Raw genomic sequence first — 22036 nt, 5'->3', positions numbered from 1 at the left:
TTTTGGACTGCACAACAAACTCTGGGATTCCCAGGCAGTAACCTACAAACAGGCCACTAGATGCTGCTGTAAGGCAAGCAAAGGGCCTAATGGGCAAGTAAGGCAGATGTGCAGGGAGGGCCGTTGCAAGCAGGCAAGCAAAGAGCACTCCTCGCCTAGCTTCAGCCTTTCTGCTGATAAAGCTGCAGTGTGGACCAGGCTTTGCCTATCACTGCAACAGCAGCTGGAGCAGATCCCCACGGCATTTCTGCTCAGGTGTTCAACAAAAAAATGCTCATATACACGACAGAGTCTTGTGTAACTGACAAAAAGACCCAAAAGCCAGGTGTAAATTCACTGCATAACCAAGCCCTCTTTTTACTGCCCGTAAGGTCTGTAGCTTCTGTTGTCTATCTGCTTAGTAACTCCAGCCACTGCTTAGAAATCAATCATGTATTGACACTGAATTCTGTTATCAGAAGAAAAACTCTCCAGTCTATCAAAAAATTACAAAAATAGGAACATAACCAGCAACCTACAGAGACGGCAGCTGAAACCTCAAGGCAGTTTTGTAGATATCGCTGTTGTGCCTCCTCCTGTCCCCGTGCTGGCGCCTGTTCACTTTGTTACCTGACATCTGGGCTTCTGACAACTCAAAGGTTAAACAACTGACCTGAAAAGTCCCTATGCATCCACTTAACATACATTTGACAGATTCAGTGGGCACTGAATACATTTACATGGGACTGGCAGACCTGTATTTCTCTCACCATTTCCCAAGTTCTGATCAAACTATGCCAGTGTTGCCCTCCTTTCTACCAACAATTTTTAAGATGATAATAGTATTTAAGACATATGCTTACATGGCCACCCTAGTCTGCATAATCATACATACACACAAGCAATCAGACTGCAGGTTGACAGGTAATCTTATGTCTGGTGGTCTCCCAGTTTATGAACCACATAAGCAAGTGTATCTTAGATGTACACAGACCATACTGGAATGATAATAAAGATCACATGCTATAATCTAGAGCTTTCTTTTAAAAATGATGCTGCATCTGTCCTCTTTTTTAAAACAGAAACACCAGGGTTTTAGAAGCATTACATATATATTTATGTACTTAGATGCATACAAAAACTAAACCTCCTTTTTCCCTGGTTAAGCAGTTTCTGAACTTACTAACAATACCTCAGCAGTCACTTGAGTACAAGAAATTCTGCCCCATATCAATACCAACTCCAACGCAACACAACTAACCCCCCTCCACTGAAGAGGAAAGCAGCTTATCAATTCTAAGATGAATTCTTGAGCTTCTTACCGAGATTTTCATATAACCTCCCAGCATGTTCTGCTAACTTCCCAAATGCTGGTTTGAGCATGAAGCTATTTTCAAGCATAAGTACTGAAATTGTCCCACACGCATGCAAAGACGAACATCTTATGTCTCATCTGTCCACATGCCCAAGGATGGGAGGTCAGAAGCCCTGTTCAGTTACCAAAATCTAAATAGGTCCAGGATCTTTACTGTACTTGGGGAGACACAAGCCTAAGAAATACTTGCTCCTTATCTCATCACCACTGAAACACTGAATCAAAAAGAAACAAAGGAAAATGGAAAACACACCAGGGCTGCCACGCAAATACACTGAGGAAGTTTCCCAGCACACAGAAACACACTTGGAGACAATTCCTGCTGATACGCAGTTAGGACTACACTTATCCATATGGATCCTTTGGAGAATACCAAGCACCCAGACTGTTCTGAAGGACGTATTTTACAAAGAATCATGGAATAGTTTGGGTTGGAAAGGACCTTAAAGATCACCTAGTTCCAACCCCCCTGCCGTGGGCAGGGACAACTCCCACTAGACCAGGCTGCCCAAGGCACCATCCAACCTGGCCTTGAACATGTCCAGGTCATAGCAAAGGCCCTTCTTAATGGAACTGAGTATCTGAGACTACAATACACCTTCCCTCTCATTTAAACATAACAGCATAATAAAAACAGTTTTTAAACTCCAAGCTGAAATTTGAAGTTTGAAAACTAAACACATTCTCATTTTAGCACAAAATAATTTATTTTCACTTTTCTGCCTACCTTACTCTAGTGTTTCTTATTTTTGATGCTGCAGCACAGAAAGCCAATACCCCCATCTGCACAAAGACTTCCATTGCTCAAACTGGTGTGCAAAAGCATTAAAGAGTCTTGGCAGTACAGGAGCAATCCATCTTAAATGCAGAACACATTTTGCATTAAGGGGTATCACAACAGATAGATAATTATTGCTCTTCCTCTCAATAACAACACAAAAAAAAAAAAAAAGAAAAAAAGAAGCCCTCTTGACTTCCACAGCTCTTCTTTCAAGGACAGAGTTTTATGGCAGTGACTACCTATTTTACCTAACATACATGTCACCTTTTGAACAATTTTAAAGCTGGTCCAAAATATAGATCGTAAATAATAATCAGTCTAGAGAAAGACCAGAGGTCTTTGCACTGCTGGTGACAGCCAGCAACACTCTATTTACTAGACTCCTTTGTAGAAACAAAAAGTTCGTGATGGCAACTGAACTACAAACTTTAGACATAATGACTTAGTGAATAGGAGTAGACTGCAATACAGTGACTACCCTTCTGCACTTGCATGGTTTCAGAATGCATATATAATGAAACTGACTGTATGGAAATTATTAACTATTTATTTTGCTTTTAGTGCCAAGGCTACAGTTCCGTGAAGCATTGCACAAGCATATGAAATTCCTACCCAAAAGGACTTGCAAGCCACCTGTTTGTTAACACAGTCATTGTATTTCAACCCTTCTACCTGTGACAATATCTTCTCATGAGGCAGTCTTGCCTGGTCTCATCAAATATTTAGTCAGGAGAGTTAATATTGAATCGATATAAAAACTGGACCTATCCTCTACGTTCACACATGGGATATAAGACTCATATCACAGGGATCACACTTCAGTTCCACCTGAGGTTACCCAAGATGTATCTTAAACTTAATTTCTGCATTGGTCAAATATTCCTCTTCAGAGGTCTCTTTAAACTGAGGGTGCACAGTAAGCTAGAGAAGAGCGTTCCTCACCTCTTGTGCAGTCAGGGCATGTTCCCCTGCTAGAAGCAGCATACTTAAGCCTCCCATTTGTGTAGGATCTGTTAAAAGAGTAAAAACAAGTTTTAAGTTTATTCATTTACTTGTTTAAAGAACCTACCATTTGCAGCATTAAACCCCCAGAAGAGTACTTGTCACAGACACTCTAAGCAAGCTACCATAAAAGGCTGTTCAAGAGAATCACAAATAACCATTTCTGTACCCTCTGGGAGAGGCTTTCAAAGCTGTTTGAACAATTTAATTGGATTTGTGTGCTTAACACCCCATTGCGTGGATTTACAATTTTACTGCCAAAGGTTTATTTTACTATAGAGATGGGTATCTTTCAAACAGGAACTGTAATGATCTCATACACATATACACACAATGATGCTCTAATATATCACGTGTTTATAACTCAATGGATGTTCCTACCAAGGGAGTGGTTCCCTTCCTTAGCCACTGAAGAAATAAAAGGATGGAACAAAATGACATGATCAAACTCTGAAGCAAAATTCCTGTTTTCATTTAGCTTTAATTTATAGCTGTGTGTCGTGGTAAAAAGTGCCAGTCTGACAGCTCTGAAGCATGAAACACTTGATTCTCTGTGCCAGAACACTGCAGGCACTGGCCAGGAAAGTTGCCTGCCTAATTGTTGCCTTGCCAATACAACGTATAAAAAAGGAAAGTAAAATGGAGATATAAAAGTTCTTTCTCCGAGTATTTGATGCTGACAGCTTCTTGCCTCCAGCCTCCCTGCACATAAGGGGCTTGGAAAATGCCAACAAGAAGCGAAGTGATGAACACTGGCATTGCATTACTCATCGTGTGGCTTTTCCACTCAGAACAGCGGTTGCTCTTCATCAGCTGTCAGATTTTGGGGGAGTGCGTAGGCAGCAATGCCAGGACCCGAATTAACAGTGTCGCATAGAGAGAGTGCGAGACAGCCTGTAGCCCAAATGTCTCATACAACAGCCACAAACGTGATAGAAAGGGAAGCATTATTCTTGATGTATTGCTGAGGCATCAACTTCAGTAACAATGAGACACCTAAGATAAGTAACTTTCACCAGGTTTCACTAAGCGCGCATTGACATTTTCCAGTTTCTTATCACTAAATTATATGAAAACCTTTCACTACAACAACAAATGACACAAGCCCAGGGCCATTCGCTGGAACGGAGGCAGACTGGCACAATTATCCATGTCCCTTTGGTTGCATTGTGTTCTGCAAAATTTGGATGCAGAATAGCTGCATCTAAAATGCCCATTGGGAAATCCCCATACCCATTCCCACTCAGGAGCTGTGCTTGGGAATTAATTGAACTTTTCAGCTGGCACAGGTCAAACCTGCACCTGTAAACCTCCAAATGATTTAGTGCTACAGATGATCAAGGTCCAGTTCACAGGAATACTCATTGGTCCCGTTTAATCCAATACCATAGATGCTGCCAAAAGTTCTCCCTCAGACACCACTTCACACTGACATTCACAGGGTAGATTTTTTCAATACTCTCTTAAAACAGCAGTAAATAGAGGTAGAGGAAAGCAACGAAAATAAATCAGGTTCATTCACTTTCTCAAGGATGGAAGAGTGGTTCATTATCTTAAGAAAACAGCACCTGGCTTCAAATCCAATATTCAACCGGAATTAATTTTTTCCTTTACCATAATAAAAAGGTAGGTGTGTGTGGGTTGTAGTGTTTTGTTTTATTGGGTTTTTTTTTAATTTTACTTTTAAATAAAAAAAGGGAACAAAAGATATTCAGTTTCAACAAAGAGACAAGGCACTATCAGAAGCATAGGATCTAGCAACAAGAAGTGGTTGAAGTAATGGAGACAGAAAATGGGAAAGGCCAGTAAGTGCCTGAACACAGTTAATAAGTGAAGTGATCCCTCACAGCATGTTTTGCCATCAAAATACTTGATCAGAGACAGTTCAGTTCTTAAAACAAGAGGACATCAAAGCAAACCCTACCCATGGCAGGGGGGTTGGAACTAGATGATCTTTAAGGTCCCTTCCAACCCAGGCTGTTCTATGATTCTATGAAATAAGAAGCGACAAGTGAACACGTATCTCAAAAGATAACGCCTGAGCAGGTAGTTAATTTGAAGGAAGAAGAAGTGGGAAAAGATCTCCAGCCCTACCATAAACTTACTGAGCTCCATACTGAACAGGAAGGGCTTGGTGGGTTACTTCCTACTAGAAGGCTGTAGCAGAACCCAAACCTTCTAAGCATTAAGAGCTTTTTTCCAGTTTTCAGCATGAAATTACTCAGGACAGGTTGTACACATTTTTTATGGTGCCCACATCTTTAAGATTAAATAACTGTTCTCCCTAAATGGTATTCCTTTCTTCTGTGTTTACAGGAGTCGCCTTAGTGTTCCCCTACTCGCTTTTCCAGCCTAAGCAAATCAAGATGATCTGATGTCATCACACATGTCCATCTCCCATGGTCCCCAGTGATCCCTGAAGCTCTCCTCTCCATTTTTCCAGGCAGAGTTGATATTTCTTGTATGTGAATAGCCAGCAGGACATGTCAGATGAGCTGTGCTCTGTTGAATGGCATTAACTCCATCTTCAGTTCCTATGAAAACACTTTGCCTGATACAGACTGCAGTATAGTACTGCCTTATGACCACAACACACTGATGGCTTCAAGTTGCTTGCACTTTGGTGCTTCACTTTAGTTACCTGTGGATCTTCTTCCCGCTTCTCAGTTTTGGCCAACTACACAAGACCTAGCTTATGGCTCTAAATTCTTCCTCCTCTTCTACATATCTTCTTGGTGGTTTCAGCTCTCTGCCCTTCAAGTAAGTAGCTTAGCATAATGGGACATGGGTAGGACTGCTTTTTCCCCAAGTTATCAAATATTTAAACTGTTTGTTTAAATATAAAAATTAAGAGAAAGGAAAAAAATGACAGCTAATTGGAAAGTGAAAGTTTAATTTGGTGTTTAAACAATTTGAATACTTAGGCAGCAGCTGTAGTAGAGGACTAGCACTTAGCTGTCTGATCAAGATAAAAGCAAAAACCCCTTCCACTAAGGTTTCAAATTGCAAAATAACTTCATATAATGGAAGACAAAATGTACATATGCAAACACTGCCATATGTTTATAGTGCCTTCTCAGCACAAAAATGTTTCTCTTATGGCACTAAGAACTTAATAGTATGAAAAATTAAGTTTTAAGTGCTATATTAAAGCAACTTACAAATAAATCAACAGTAGTGAGAAAATAGCACACAGATTCGATTTGCAGAAAGTGGTGATTTCTGACTTTCTCAATAGCTTTTAATATTGATGAAACTTACAACCATCTCACTATTTGGGAATGACAGATGTCATCTGCATCAGTCTGGATAGAAACTGCAGCCTGGTTTGTTCATCATTGCAATTTTTCAGTCAGAGGAAAGAAAGAACTGAAGAAGAACTAAGCAAAAAGGCAACCAGCAGCTATTAGTTTTAACCAACTTTTATCTGGGTGGAAAATTAAGCTTCTTTCTAAAAAAAGGAAAAACTGTATCACTATCAGAATACTGCCTATTCTAGGAAGTGTCTTTTTTCCACCCTTTGCTTCACTAAAAACCTTTTTGGCTAAGATGCAGAAATCTGGAAGTACTGGGAATCTTGCACATTTTTATGGTAAAGGTGTTGCTCACTTAGCTCTGTAGTTGTGATGCTCACCTGCAAATAGAAGCTGTCTTTGCCCTACCCCCTGTAACAGGTCACAGGTGAGCCACATAAGAAGAATAACATGCCCCATTAGAACTTCCAGGCTGGATGAGCAAGGATTCCACTTTCCATATCATGATCTCTCTTAAGCAGACAAGTTCTATCTGCTGTACACTTGTCAAACTAGGTAAGATATGACAAAGTTTCAAATACACCAGTATTTATAAAATTAGAAACTTTTACGCTTTAAAAAAAAAAAGGAAGAAAGAAAAAAACAAGGGTGGTGGTGGAAAAATTATTTTCTACTTTAACTGTTAGGTCCATCTCTGTATTTCAAGGTCATGATTGCAACAGTTCTGCTATTTGCAGATACCAGTGAGAGATTACATGCCTTTCACCAGTTCAGGTGCTCCACCTACTCTTATTCACAGAATTCATTTTTTAAAGAAAAATAATGTTTAAAAGGTTAGAATCTGCCCCTCCAAGGTAAAATGCAGAACCCCCCATATTTTAAGCAAAATTAAATTACCCTTCTCTTGATTTGAATACAAAAAGTTAGCTCCAGCAGCACATTCATCCACAAGAATGTTAAACACTCGAACTTCATAGACACCAATAAGTTATTTTTGTAAAGAGCAAATTACTGAACATCGTACAACACTATGAGAGAGAACCCCCTCCTCTAGTGAGCATTTTCCTTTGTAACTAGAAAATGAAAATTTCTAACAACAGAGGAACTGGAATTAAAAATCAATCAAATCTGGACCTCAAATGGGGTGTGTACTATGATGCCATGTGGCTGTTCTCAACTCTTGAAAGCAATCACACACTAAGGAAAATTTTAGAAACTTGGTATGCAGAGGTTTAGTGAGCCCTGGCAACCTGATTTGCAGCGTGAAAGTTATTTGCACTACAGTACCAGGTGCAGTAAACTGGTATTGCAGTTTGATTTCAACGCCAAAACCTCAAACAAAGGAAGGATGCTACATTCTGAGTGACATGAATAAATATCTCACCTGCCATTCCAAAGTTAAGCTGTGGCATGTCTTCAGTTTTCATCATTTTCCTTGGACTTGGCAAGTCTTTCGCAGTGTCTGACGCAAAGGCCCATAGCTTTTTCCTGTTTGTAATAGTGGATGCCTGAGCTTTCACAGGTTTGTTTGTTGCTGGGCACCACTTGTAGCCTGGGTTTGCCTTCATAAATGCATCTTTATACTAGAAAAGAGAAGGAAAATTACCAGTTGTGACATTATACTGTCCATAGGGCAATAGAGTGCATTACATGTAAGAGGATTTAGTACAGTAAATAATCCTTAAATATCTTGATTTTTTAACAGTTTAATTACATGCTTAGACTCTGACCACCAACACAATCTATTAAGAAGAAATATTAAGTTAAGTAGAGTTGTACTTAAAAAACTGGGGTTTTTCCACCCTCTCCTGAGGGCTTATCACCCAGAGCACGCTTAAGTTCTGACCCTGCAAACTGCTCCACAGTGCTTGTATGCTTGCTCTCTGGGAAACAGACACTGCTATGTGAATTCTTTTGCAGGTACAATCTTTGTTTACTTTCTAGTTTGAATGAAATAAAAATATGAATTTAGCAATAAATGCAGTACAATGCTCTTTACCTCATACTCATTTTTCTCTAACAGTTCTGTAGTTTACAGTACTTTTGAGTATATGCTTTCCTAAACCAGCCACTGCAAATAAACCTCTACCAGCATCATCTCATTTTCAGTAACTTCTGATACATCACCCCAGTGTTCCTTCCAAAACACCACATAGCTGCACAAAATAAACTCCATTTAAAACTTTCTTAAGCCTTGAGCACACATCTCAGTTGTTTGCTGTATTCTTGATATGAGGCAGCAAAACAAACCAGGCCAGACTACACATGGAGGGTGGAGGCAAAGGTCTGGATCTTACACAGTTTGGGGGGAAAGGGGAAGGATGAGGACCTATCTTATTCACAAAATGCAACAGTGACATTTTCCAAGTATCTTGCTGAGCAGACCAAATCCAGATTTTTTAAATGTTGACAGCAATAAAAAGAGCACATTTGAGTACTTTAAATGTGCTGCTATGCAAGGTGGAGAACAGGCAAATCAGAGGAACATGCCATGCATTCCAGCTGCAAATGTTTGCCTAACAACTGATAGAGGAGTACAGCACTGGCTGCTGTGAGAACCCAGCCAGTTAAGTACCAGCGGTCACCACAGGGAGAAGGAACCCAATATGTCCCCATGAACTGGGTAGTTCTTGATTACAGCAAATCACCAAAAGAGCAGTTTTATCCTAAAGAGCAGCTGCAGCATTTTCTTCCATAATTACACATGTTCCCACCCACCTAGCTGTCATCAGTCCCAGTTAGAGCATAGAGAAGGACCTATGTTTCATGCATGTGCCAGCACAGAAACACACACACTGAGAGGAGAAAAAAAATCCCTTGGGTAACAAACACAGAAATAGCACCGAAAACCTTGTCCTCTGATAGAATCACTGCAGTACTCTCCCAGACCAATAAATGGTATGCCTTGCAGCAGAATCACCATCGCATGTGTATTGCTTGCTTTTATTTCCATCTTAATCTAACAGCTGGCACTTGCAATCTCCAGACTGTAGCAAGGATAAAAACAATTCAGTTTACAAGAAACACAGCACTGCGTGAACCCGCTGTGTGAAGTCCTGTATTTATAGAAATGGCTATAAATAATAAAAATCTGCAGGGACCGCTGACCCACATACACACTGTATTTTCTGAATTGGGTGTTCTGTATTAAATCCGCAAACTAAGGACTGTGACACCTCTCACCTCACCTCTTTTCCCCCTTCCCTCAGTTTGGTTTGAGAGCTCAGTATGCCACAAAAATAGCCTGGTGGAGGCAAGGGAAGGGGAGGGGGCAAAGGAAGAGGAAGAAAGGAAATACAGAGTGAAGCCGTTTTGCCTTCCATTGTTAAAGCCACAGCCCACTCACAAATCACGTTTACAGACTGCAGAGTAAAAAGCAGAGATTTGCTAGCAACAAGGTAGGTAAGCTCTTCACCAGCATTGCTGCTTTGAGTAATTGAATTATTCTGTGAAGTAATTTGACAAGCCGACAGGCTGCCTGTCAAATGAGAACCAGAATGCACGCCATTTGCGAGACAAGGCAGCAATAAGCTTTTAATCAGTTTCCAACAAGACCAATTCAAGTGAGGTGCTGTACTAATGGATTTTTCCCTCTGCAAAGCCAAGAAGTGAACGTTAACTGCACTCTCCAAAGGGAAGGGAGCAAACTGAGGGAAGACAATTCATCAGCCCCTTTCACAGTTTCAACACCCAAGATAAATGAAAAAGAAAATGTAAAAAGTTAAACATGGTCAAAAAGTGTTTTTTATAAAATGCATACAGGGCCCTGACCCTAGTATTAGGAAAACTTCTATTATTGATTTTTGTGACAGTAACACCAAACCCTAAAATGCAATTATAGATTCTGCTTACCAGGTCATGAGAAGATGACTTAAATGAGCTACACAGTAACGAGAGAATGCCAAAGGCAACAGAAGAGTTTGCCATTTTCCCCCATTTGACCAATTGCGCAGTAAAGCAAGTGAACACAGTCAAAGGACATCTCTAAAGTTGCTTGGAAAGGAAAAAAAACAGATATGTCCTTTAGCTGGAATAGAAAGACACCACCTTGGTTTCCACATATGAGTGGCAGGGACGGCTTGACAGGGTCATGTTCTCAAGTTCCAGGTAAGATAAAAAAAGACCAGGATATGTTTGTGGGATTGGTCTGATGTATCATTTTTGTCTAGGGAAGGATGCGTTATGAAGTGGGACTGGTGCCTCTTTAGAGGCTGAGGTTAAATAAGGTGCTGCGCTTCAGTGCAACTTGCTGAGTTGCTCTCGTCACCAAATAGAAAAAGATTTGCTTTCGCCAGTGTGGTGGGAACAGAAGCTCACCAGTGGATTCCAGCTGCACCTCAGGGTATCTCCTAGCACGTGCTCAACTTTAAATGCACGCTTAAATCCCACCAGCTGGCTATTAAATATCACATGAATCCCAGAGGTCTAACTAAAAAAATACTCAGAAAATACAACTTTCAGTTTTTCACTCCTGAGTGATACAGGGTTCACATTACATGTCACGGTCCATATGTCACCCAGTGAACTTGCCAGACTCTAGCCGAGAAGCCAGAACATCTGTCCCCTCCTGCCCTGGGGTGGGTGCCAAAGAGTACCTGCAAAACCACCAGCTGAGCACTGGTGGGGAGATGTGTTCAGTTCTGAACTGAGTGGCTTCAGCCTGGATTTATCAGCCTGCCCCTTATAAGAAACAATCCCAACTGCCTGGATCTTGCTGATGCAGCGATATATTTAAAAATGAAGTGTTTTCTAGTAAGTGAAACAGGTCTTCAACAGTAATAATGTGACTGGATATTTTCCAAGGCAGCTGAAGATTCCCAGTAAGCCCTGTAAGAGTTAATAGAAGAACACGAGATCTATTATTGTAGTAACTAAAAATGCTGGAGCATATTTATGAGTGGCCAGAATTTTTCCCCTCAGTGAGGGGAAATGCTAACAAACAGCAGGAACACTTGTGGTTCCACTTGGGAGCATTTTTCAACTACTGAGCTGAAGTTCTCTAGAATGAAACTTTCAAAGTTAAGTTACCTACAAAGTCTGTACGATACAAACAGAAAGCCTGCTCCTAAGGAAAACACCAACAGAAGCCGACACTGTGTTGCGCAGGCACAGTATGAGGTCTCTGGGGCTGGTGTTGCTACAGGAGACCATAAACCACAAGACCAAAAACAGACTGTGAAGACAGTTTTTCTAGGAAATTAAGGCAGTCCAAGGTACAGCCAGGTACGTAGCCAGGTACATAACAGAACTTTCCAAAAGTGCTAAAAGAACCATAGTCCCGATTATCCTCTCTGAGTGAATCACAGATAGACGTCTAACCCAAAAGAAAACTTCTCACAATTCCACTTAGCAAAATGATCCTATGTCTCACTATCTTCCAAAAGCCTGGATCTTGCATATAGCTAGAGACAAGTAAGTAAATATGCCAATGCTTTGATTTGCACTTTGCTGAGATAGTATCAGTTGCTAGTATTAAGCAAGTGAGAAACTGAAAGCTGCTTGCTTGAAGCTTGATCCAAGATAACTAGCTTTGTAAACTCTGGCTTCAAGTAGTAAAAACATTCTCAAGACTGTAAAATCACAGAGGTTGTAGCCGTTGCAGTAGGGACCACTCCAGTCAGGTCCATTTGTATCTCTGAAAGAGTGACTGAGATGCTCAGAGTACACAAGACATATTGTGGGAATACACCACACAGGGTCCTCTGGGTGTTGTCTGCACTGCCAGGGCAGTGGCTAGAGGCTATGTGGAGAAAACTGTAAGTCAAAAGGCACTGAAAAGCTAGACTTAAGTAACTGAAGCTCATCCACTCTATTTTAAATTTCAATGAACTTATAGATACAGGAACTCCAACAGAAGATTATTGAGCGCTCCTCAGGAAAAAGAAAAATACCAATAAATGGTTTGCACTAGAGTTGCCACAATATCTTCTTGGCAGTCTCAGCAGTAAGACTACCTATACAAGCAAGTGTTAAAACCAAACAACCGATCCAACACACACACAACAGGTCTGTTGGTGAAGAAGGCCCAAATATATTAGGACATTACAGCTGCTAATTATTGTTGTAATGTACAACTGTTTAAAGAATAAAAATTGTACACTACTTCTCTTCTACATGCTCTTGGAACTAGTTGTAACGATGATTAATTGCTTTGCTTTGACACTGAATATGCAATTTGTTCTTCACGCCAAGAAAAATAAATAAATCACTACACAATGATTTCTACAACAATATGATTAACAGTTTGAGAACTGTCACTTCATACAGAAGTTCTGCAATTATTTTTCTTCTTAATGAATGAGTTTCATTCAACAAGACAAAGGTTAAGGAAAAGTCGCATCATGTTCATTCCTTCCAAAAATGACTGTATCCGTACTGGATCTCCTAACAGGTCTTTTCCCATGTACTTCAAGAAACATGGCTAATTTCTAAGTAGGAGTGCAGAACAAATCAGGAATGGCTGGACAAAGCTGAGATTTGAGTATTTCAACACTGTGTCACAGACAGAGAGCCACAAAGGTACCTCAGACCCTACTTCAAAAAGGACCTGCCATTCAGAACACTTCTTTTTTTCCTGTGGACCCTTCCATGCTCACACAAACCACTGAACAGCCAGACCATACGCATGTGTTAACAGTAGTAGACAACTTTGGGTGACAGGGCAGGTACAGATAATAGTTTCCCCAATCGTTTCACAGTTATCTGTACTTTTTGTAGCATACTAGCACTTCTCGACAAATAAAAGAGATGTTCTTCCTTTCCTGCTGCCCCTTCATTATTTTTTTCTAAGACTGAATTCCATTGTTACTCAAGATCTACAACACACAGGTAACTACTGAGATCTGGTTTGGGGTGATGTTCTCAGGCTTAGTAACAGACAAGAGGGAATGGCCTCAAGCTGCGCCAGGGGAGGTTCAGACTACATACCAGAAAAAAAAAATTCACAGAAATGGTCATCGGGCACTGGAACAGGCTGCCCAGGGAGGTGGTTGTGTCACCTTCCCTGAAGGTATTTAAAAGAGGGGTGGACAAGGTGCTCAGGGACATGGTTTAGTGGCAGATACGAATGGCTGGACTCGATGATCCAAGAGGTCTTTTCCAACTTGGTGATTCTATGATTCTCACTCTGCTATTGATATCTAAAACCATCTGGGGGCCAGCTTACCAAGCAAGCTATTTCTGCAGAGCCTCAACTAAATTTTAAGTTGAGGTAAAGACACTTTGCAAAATATGGGGATAAATCTCTTTTCCTTGCTCCCAGTTAAAGAACTCTGACTTGGTAGTGCACTCTCATTCAGAGACTGGACTCCACCCCACCAAAGGCTATTCTATCAGAAACTGGTTGATACTACACATGGAGAGTACTTCATGAAACACTAATAATTTTTAAATTCTTTAGCATCAGAGGTTAAGAGGGAATATATTCGTTGACTATGCTTTTGGTTCGGTCCACATGTATCATAATAGCAACCTGCATTATTGATAGCAAATGCACAGCTAGAACTAAGTATCACCAGTCAGCTAACACTGAACTGTATGTAACTGTTTTCAGTGGCCGCTGCCCACACATTATCCACGTGCTAATGCTTGTTCCACAGAAATTATCAGGTAATACCTATCACAAAGTGCATATATTTGTACAATGGCTACTAGGGCCAGGTTACTTTGTGTACAAAGGCCAATTTCTTTTCATTATGGTCCAAAGGACCATTTGACTCAGAGCAAGAACAGTAGCTGCTCTGGGTACTGTAGTCCCAACTGAGGAAGCTGAGAAACTCAGGAAGAGAAATACCCCACAGAAAACATTTAATATATAGAGAAACAGAAGACCGACAAACACGTAACGAAGTCCCACAACTCAGACAGAACATACCTCCTTAGCCATGTCAGTGTATTTCTGCTTTTCTTTTGGATCTAGAACAGCCCACCAATCTGCCAAGATCTTGGTTGCGCCACGATTATCGAGGCGAGGGTGCTCTTTTCGCACAAGAGAGCGATGGCGTTTGCAAAACAAGAGAAATGCATTCATTGGTCGGCGAGCCCGTTGCTCTGAGGACTCGTCATCTTCAGTTTCATCAGCATCCTGCTCTAAACAGTCAGCACCAAGGAGTGGCACCTAGCAGAACCAAAAGGGAAGGGGCGTAAACTCAGTTATCCACACTTCTCATAGAGACTTAGAGTCTATGGATGCTGTGCGTGAACAAGGGAGACTAACGTGGATACACACAGCTGCCTCCAAAGGCCACGTGTTCAATCCAGAAGGTCCAGAGTTCTACATCAAACCTTCTCACCTGATTGTCTGAGGTTCATTCATGTTCTCTCCAAAACTTGCAAGTGGAGCAGATTTCTAAGCTGAGGGCCATTCTCTAGCAACTAAGGGGGCTGGATAGAGGAGATCCCTCCTACCCCCTTCCTACAATCTAGAAATCATTTCAGCAGGATGAGCAGAGCAGAGCTACACTAGACCTCAATCAATGTTTACAACTACATGTGTAGGAAGCGAAGTGCATAGGTAACAGTTGTCGCCCCATCTCCTGCCGTTCACCACTCAACCTGTCAGCTGCTCTGCAGTGGAGCCACTGCACAGCTGACCAGTAAGACATGGAGGGCAGATCTTGACTGATTACAATGCCAAAATATGCTCTATCCACTTACAGGCCAGCGTATCATTCCTACAAGGGAGGCACAAGAGAAAACTAGTCTTGAGTGAATTAAATCAATTACTGTATGAGACGGAAAATCACCTCCTACCTAACTGCAACACTGCTATTTTATACCACATTGGGAAAGTGACCTGTAATGTCAACAGAAAGCACTCTCAGAGTACCAGGGTCCTCCTTGTTGTGCTTATCCTTGCCAAGGTTACTCTTCCTTATCAATATGTGGCTCAAGGCAGTCTCCTCAGCGCTGACCTCTCCCTTCCTGCCTTAGGAAGGCATCAAGGAAATACAGATACGAACGTTATTCACATGATGGAAACATCACATCTCCATAGCCCATTCCCACTTCTTGTTACAGAGGATGAGTCTAACTTTAGGTGAGGTGCCTTGTTGTGCAGTCCTTACAAGGAAAGGTTAAGGCTAGCATTTCTGAACAATATCAAAATAGCAAACTCTCTAAAAAAAGAGAGTTTTGCCCAAGATTTTTGAAGCATGATTGACAATTCACTTTTCGTGTCATTTGCTACTTGACTTTATAGCCTTATGGGCACAGCATCACTTCTTTTCATCGGCTATGTTTGTCCACAAAGAACAGCAAGAAGTAAACAAAATAAAAACACAGCTGGGGAGAATGTGACACACAATTAACCTTCAATGGTCAAAGCATCCAATGAAGTCTACCTTATCAATATCTTCCTCCTCTTCCTCCTCCTCCTCCTCTTCAGAGAAGTCAAGGAGTTTCTTGGCAAGCAGGGGGTGCCACTGAAGACACTTTCTTTTTGGTCGCTTCCCGGTTCCTTCTCCTTCTGTCGAATGATCCTTATTCCTACTACTGCCTTTCATTACTGTGACCTGTTGTGCAAAAATAGTGGTAAGTTCACAACAAACCCTTAGGCATAAATGACCATCACATAGGTATTTAAACAAGCCAGTAACAAATACATGGGGTACTAATGCAAGATTCAAAAGGTTTTGGCAAGATATTAAACAGATTTATTCCAATTATCAGCAACAGCATGGATGCATCTTTTCCAATCTTAACACTCTCCCCTAATGACCAGATTAACCAGCAACACAGAATTTAAGAGCATGAAGCAAGGACATTAGCCAGTCCAGCTCTCTAATGCACTCCTGTGTGAAATATAACAGAAAATCCCTCACGTTTCACTAGTCCAAGTGAGTGAGAGACTCCACTGTTCTCCCACACCTGCGTCCACTGCAGTTTTTCATATTTTGTCACTGAAAATGTGAAGATATCTCTCTTTTTAGCAGTGGATTGCATCACCAACAACTTTTCTGTTAATCATGCACTTATATATAGCAATGTTGATGCAGAACCTCGTGACACTATGAGCTAGGATTTCCCAAGTGCCATTAAAAGGTCCAATAGGGAAATCTGGTTTGCTGACTAAGAGAAGTGAATTTTAATTAACAAATTTGAGGCAAACAACCAGGAGTAGCCACCCTGATATTTCCAAAGTACTCATCAACAAAAGCCCCCAACAGCAAACAAAACAAACCATCTGCTGAACCAAGTGGATGCAGAAGGTAAAACATATTTACTTACACACCTATCTTGTACGTGCGTGTCCTTATCTAAAAAATACCTAGTAACTACCTCTCAGTAAAAACACATGCTTAACACACGCTAACTACCCATTTAAGGGGAATTGTTTAAGAGAGCTGCTTAGCCAAGTGATGGACAAATAAATACAGAATTAAATAAAACCATCACATCCAAAACCCAAAGCAAGCAAGCAAGCACTGCTGGCACGCAGCCTAGTCCCTTGTAGCCTTCTGTTTACACTGTGTAATGTCAATGATAACCTTGACAGGAGCATGATTGGCTCTCCAAGAAAACAATGCAAACATCAAAATAAACTCAACCTGGGGATCTTTACAAAGCTGACAAGAATTGATTAAGTCTCACAGGGGCTTCTCATCAGGAGGATAAAGAAGTTGGGCTAAGTCCTGGTCCCATAGGTAAAGCCAGAAGCTCAGCTGTTGACTCTCAGTAGAAAGGCATGAAAAGAGGTCGAGTCTTGCAACTGTAAGACCAAATCCTATTTTAGGATGCTGCCTTCTGGAAGGTGCCTGCTAGAATGCTAATGTTTTAACCTACAGCGGCAGAAGGGAAAACTGTGACATTTGTGCTTGCACCGGTTGTCCCAGACCTGGTGACACCATTGGGGCAAATGCATCACCAGAATCACTTCACACAGTGGCTACAGCCCATACAGCTCCAGTCATGGTATTAAGTATACCCCTCCACTTTGTGATCACTAATTCTGGTTTTAGCTGATCTCTTCCATGTGTGTTTCTTGTTGGTTAGCTCACAGGCATTTTGGCAATATGCTCTTGTTAGCACCAGAAATGTGTGTAAGCTGCTTCCCCCGCAGACTCCAACAGCACAGAAAGCTGGAAGACCTTAGGATACTGCTTGCTGGAGGAAACAACTGATCCCTGAGGGAAGCAAGTTCAGAATTTTTAAGCTACATTTTAAAATGGCATTTCCCTGGATACGTATTAGATTTTATTATCTTCTCCCTGCTCGTCAGCAGTACCTGCCCCAGTAAGTTAAGGCTCCCTGTAACTTCATAGCAACTTGCAGTTAAGCTCCACACTTTGCTGTCACCATCACACTGCTTCTACAGGTAGCATGTTTAAACTTTAATTTCAAGCCACCCTCTCCTCTGTTCATTTTCTGTAACCAACTTCCATCTTTCCAGCAAGTATATCTGGCACATAATCACACACCATTTCACCTATATCTTTGTCCATGACTTGGAAAGTGGATCCAAATACAAAGAAACAAACAACACTGACTTTAAAAAGAACATTAAAGTGTAGAAAATCAAGCTGCAATCAATATCACAAGGCACAAGTTCGAAACTGCTTCTATCCCACCATGACCTCTATAATGTACCACACTGCACTGCGTGCCCCATCTCCCTCTCTCTCTTTCTAAAGTGCTGAACCACCATTTGCTTTTGTTTGGGGTACTTTTGAACACAAATTGATGAAGTAGCTGAGTTACTGTTTGCCCAGGAACTTTAGCTCCTGTGGGTAACAGAGATTCATTAACTCTCACAGTTTGTTAAATGATATGAGATCTGCCTACTACTGTCATCAACGACGTACGTGTCCTATTTCTGACAAGGATAAATACTTGTAAGTACAAGGAGGAATCAGTCAGCTACTCTAGTCCTTACTACTGACTTATTCAGGCAAGCTAATTGAAAGGGTTCTGCCTACAATCAGTCCTGAGTAAGAGTATTACTGGTAGCCTCCTACCCTGTTAAAACTTAATGAATGTTTGAAGTGTGCTCCATGATCCTCCTTCACAAAACACAGCTGAAGCCTCAGTGCTATTTCAACAACAGCATCGCCTTTAGCTGCATCTCTCTGCCTCCTGCCCTTCTAAAGATGAGAAAGAGAAGACCTTCACAGGACTTAACTGATCGCATGGTGTATTTGACAAGTGTTCCCCATCACACCATAGGCCCAGCTGAGCTTGCCAAAAGCTGCACACACCCTAGGCACTGATCACCTTGCTAAACCCAAAGGTGCTGTCAGCATGTTATGTCTCTTTACTACTGCCCAGCTCACAAATAATTTTTGTTTTCCACATGTGAACCCAGTTACCCCTAAAATAAATTAACCAAAGCCCACTGCACGCTGGTCCTGAAACAGAAATGTATGCTCAGCTCCAGGAATTCAAGTGATGTTTTCCTAAATTGTGAAACATTTTACTCAAGTCATCACGCTGAAGCAGCAGTTCAACTATAAGGAGGCTTTTTAGCAAGATGGTTCATCACCCTATCAGTGGCACATGCATTTAGGAGATGCAAGACAGAAAACAAGTCAGATTCTGGCTGCTATACAGGCACCATTTACTACAGAAAGACACAGAGTCACTCTTTGCTTCCACTTTGGAGTGAATCTCAACAACCAAAATTCTCCTGATTTAACCCCACTGATGGAAGCACTAAGGTCACAGACTTAATTCAAACTTTAATTTTATAGAATGGCCTGGAAGCCCCCTGCCCCTTTAAGTATGTCAAGCTATACACGCTATCCTCTATGCTCTCTCTCTCTTCTTCCTGAAAAAATAGGGGGTCACTCATAACATGGACAAAAATTATTTCAGCCCCTATTTTTCAATACTTCTGTGTTTCCAAATACTTTTCCCCCCTTTTTGCTTATTCAAGTTTTCATAAGTTTTGACTTACATTTCAGAGATTTTTTTGGTGTTCATGTTTTGCTTATACCTCTCAGTCAAATGTAGGATGGGCACAATGAAAACGTTCTTATTCTATATTACATGGCATGGGACTTTTCCTCTTAAAAAGTGGATGCTGACATAGTGTGATGAACTTGTTTTCCTTTGGATTCCCTAATCTTCCATATTACCACCCTCACAGGTAGTACTTCTGGGCATTTCTGTCATAATTATTGAGAAGTTCACACACAACTATGTGACAGAAGCTGCACCATGAAAAAAAATCCAGTCAATTGCAAAACACAGCCAACATGGAAACTTACAGTCATCTTTTGTATGGAAGGTTTTGTCAAGACATAGAATAACTACTTAGACAAGACACTCCATGGTCAACTGAATGCATGGGTGACTAAGTAACAGCGTTAAGTTTTACTGGCATTATTTACTTGTTGAATGGCAAAACAGCAATAGAAACTGTTTAGTGGACTCTTCAGATTCTACTTACCTGATTTTTTTCCCCTAGACACAACATCAATAACATGTTAGTTGCTCGTTTTGTGTGAGAGACTAGAAGCTGATAGACAGAAGCAAGAAAAAATACCAGCCCCTTCTCACTCTCAGGGACCTCCAAGTACTTGAAAAACATCCCCTACCAAAACGCTTTTGAAAAGGGAACTGGACTTGGACTCTACAAGAGCTGAAGCCTGCACTTAAGCTCAGTAATTAAATGCTTACACAGAAAGTAAGAAATAAGTCATGGGCAGTATTTGCTCGATTTGGGCTAAAAAACTAGAGAAAATGCACAGCACTCAAAGTGCAATGTTTGCAATAACTGAAATTTATGAACCATATCACAAAAAAATGTAGTTCCTTCTACAGTATCAGTAAAAATATCATGTATCTTGTATGGCACATGTAATGGCTTTTAGAAGTCAGTATGACCAAAACCAGCTAACAAGATTTTACAAGATATTTTTCAGCTTGAGGATGACAAAAACTGACAGACACCAGGGAGAAAGCAGGAATAGCCCAACAAGACAAGACAAAAGTATGGACAGCTCTGCTTAAAATAAGCTACATATGCTTTATAACATCACCAGAGGATATCTGTCATGGGTGACATTCACAATCCACTGACAGCAAGAGATACCTTCAGGGTGATGTTCTACACCTACCTTTAGTGCAGATACAGATCAAACATTACAGAAACACTACACCAGTAAAAAAATTTAACTTGTTTTTTTTTTTTTCTTGTGTTGGCTGTATTATTTCCTTTCTGGTCCTGGAAAGATTAATTGACAAATCACAGTTTTCTTGGATGTCTTATAAAAATATACTTCTAGGGCTTTGGAGAAAAAAAAATAAGATTCCTTAAGAAAAGGGCTAGATGGGCAGGGGTGAGGAGCAACAAGAAGAGTGACTGTTTGGCTTTTTACAGCATACCTTTCTATTCCAATTATGCCATCATATGCAAGTCTTCATTTTTTTGAAGTGTTCATTAACAAAAAGTATTAGATTACCTTCATTAACACTAAGTTTTGTTTTCTGCCTGTCTTCCTTTGTTGGTTACAAAACCTGGTATAGACAGGTGACCAAGTTCTGCTGTCCTAATTTTGTGACTATCTCACCCCACAGCTGATCTCTCACCAAGAATGCCACCAGTGCTTGTCTTAAACAAGCTGCACTCACCAGGTGTTTCCCAAACTACGTCCAAATCCACCAAAATCCTTATAAAGGTCTTTAGAAGTATTCAAGGGCTGTAAGGTACATTTTGTAATTTAGGCTAGAAAGAAATCCAAGACCTCCAAAGGCAGAACTGCAGAGATGGGAAATGTGACTTCAGTGTCACTCCCACTGGAAGATTCTCCGTGGAAGAACATCTGAACTTCAGCAACACTCATCTTATTTCCATGAGAACACTGAAAATGTTCTGTTTTCCTGTTATCTTAAAACCACATTTCCTGGAGTTCAGCTGACCCCATGCAGATTACTGGTAGGAAGAAGCAAAGGGAAAAATTTCAAGTGGATTTTCCATACTTTCTGCTCTGTTTTACACTATCTAGTTCTCTACTACTTTATTAAAACAAATACCAAAGAGAGAAAAGAGGACCTAACTATGACACTAATGGCTTGGTGTTCTGGGGGCTACTGAGTCAGTGTATTGAGCTGTTTCAACAAAGAAACAGCAGAATGGGAAATAAGCTTATGTTCTCATAGGTCTAGTGAGCTGAGAAGTTATTTGAGTTTTCAAATAAAAGCAAAAGGAGATTGTTGGCAGTAAAATACACAAATAGAAAAACTTTTTTAAAAGCAAAATAAAATTCTTTCAGCTTTGGGATAACTGAACCAGAATATTTCTATAATGAGGGACAAGAACTAGATGGCACTAATTACTGCACAGTCAGTGAATATATTCTTTATTGTTTCACAGTGGAAAGCTATTAATGAGCTTTCTAACTTTCGTAGATGTGATGGCTTAACGGGGGACATAGTGAGACTCAATGGAGCTCTGTTTGCTAGCAGAGGTTTGGGATTGACTGTCACCACACAAAACACTTAGCAACACAGCAACAAGCCTTACTTAATTTTTAATGACATGGTCTTCCATCTTCATAAATGATTTTAAACTATTTCTTATTCTCTTAAATTCAACTCTGAGTTGCTTGCTTTCTTTGTTCTCTAATACATAAAATTAAAATCCAAGATCATCAAAAGAATATTAACATCACTTTTTTGAATTTTGGGGTATTTTGTAAGTGAATC

The 22036-nt window shown here is 40.6% G+C and overlaps 1 protein-coding gene and 1 long non-coding RNA gene across 18 annotated transcripts in view; both read right to left on the bottom strand.

Annotated features, from left to right (window-relative positions):
- LOC138726823 (uncharacterized) overlaps positions 1-22036 on the bottom strand; it is a 441180-nt gene that overhangs the window by 104550 nt on the left and 314594 nt on the right. The gene's annotated exons all lie outside the window — the stretch shown is intronic.
- The window catches only part of BBX (BBX high mobility group box domain containing), a 148665-nt gene that overhangs the window by 47587 nt on the left and 79042 nt on the right, over positions 1-22036 (bottom strand). For 15 of the 17 annotated variants that reach the window (XM_069868718.1, XM_069868616.1, XM_069868594.1 and 12 more), the window contains 4 exons: positions 15733-15903; positions 14265-14507; positions 7776-7974; positions 3078-3145 (listed from right to left, as the gene is read on the bottom strand). In XM_069868718.1, coding sequence (XP_069724819.1) covers positions 3078-3145; positions 7776-7974; positions 14265-14507; positions 15733-15894 — 672 coding nt within the window. In that variant the 5' untranslated portion in view covers positions 15895-15903. The remainder of the gene's footprint in view (positions 1-3077; positions 3146-7775; positions 7975-14264; positions 14508-15732; positions 15904-22036) is intronic. The other 2 variants (XM_069868702.1, XM_069868711.1) reach the window with 1 other exon arrangement.

Source organism: Phaenicophaeus curvirostris, chromosome 1 (assembly GCF_032191515.1).
Source record: "Phaenicophaeus curvirostris isolate KB17595 chromosome 1, BPBGC_Pcur_1.0, whole genome shotgun sequence".
In the NCBI taxonomy this organism is placed as follows: Eukaryota; Metazoa; Chordata; class Aves; order Cuculiformes; family Cuculidae; genus Phaenicophaeus; species Phaenicophaeus curvirostris.
This window is presented reverse-complemented; position numbering and strand designations above follow the sequence as displayed.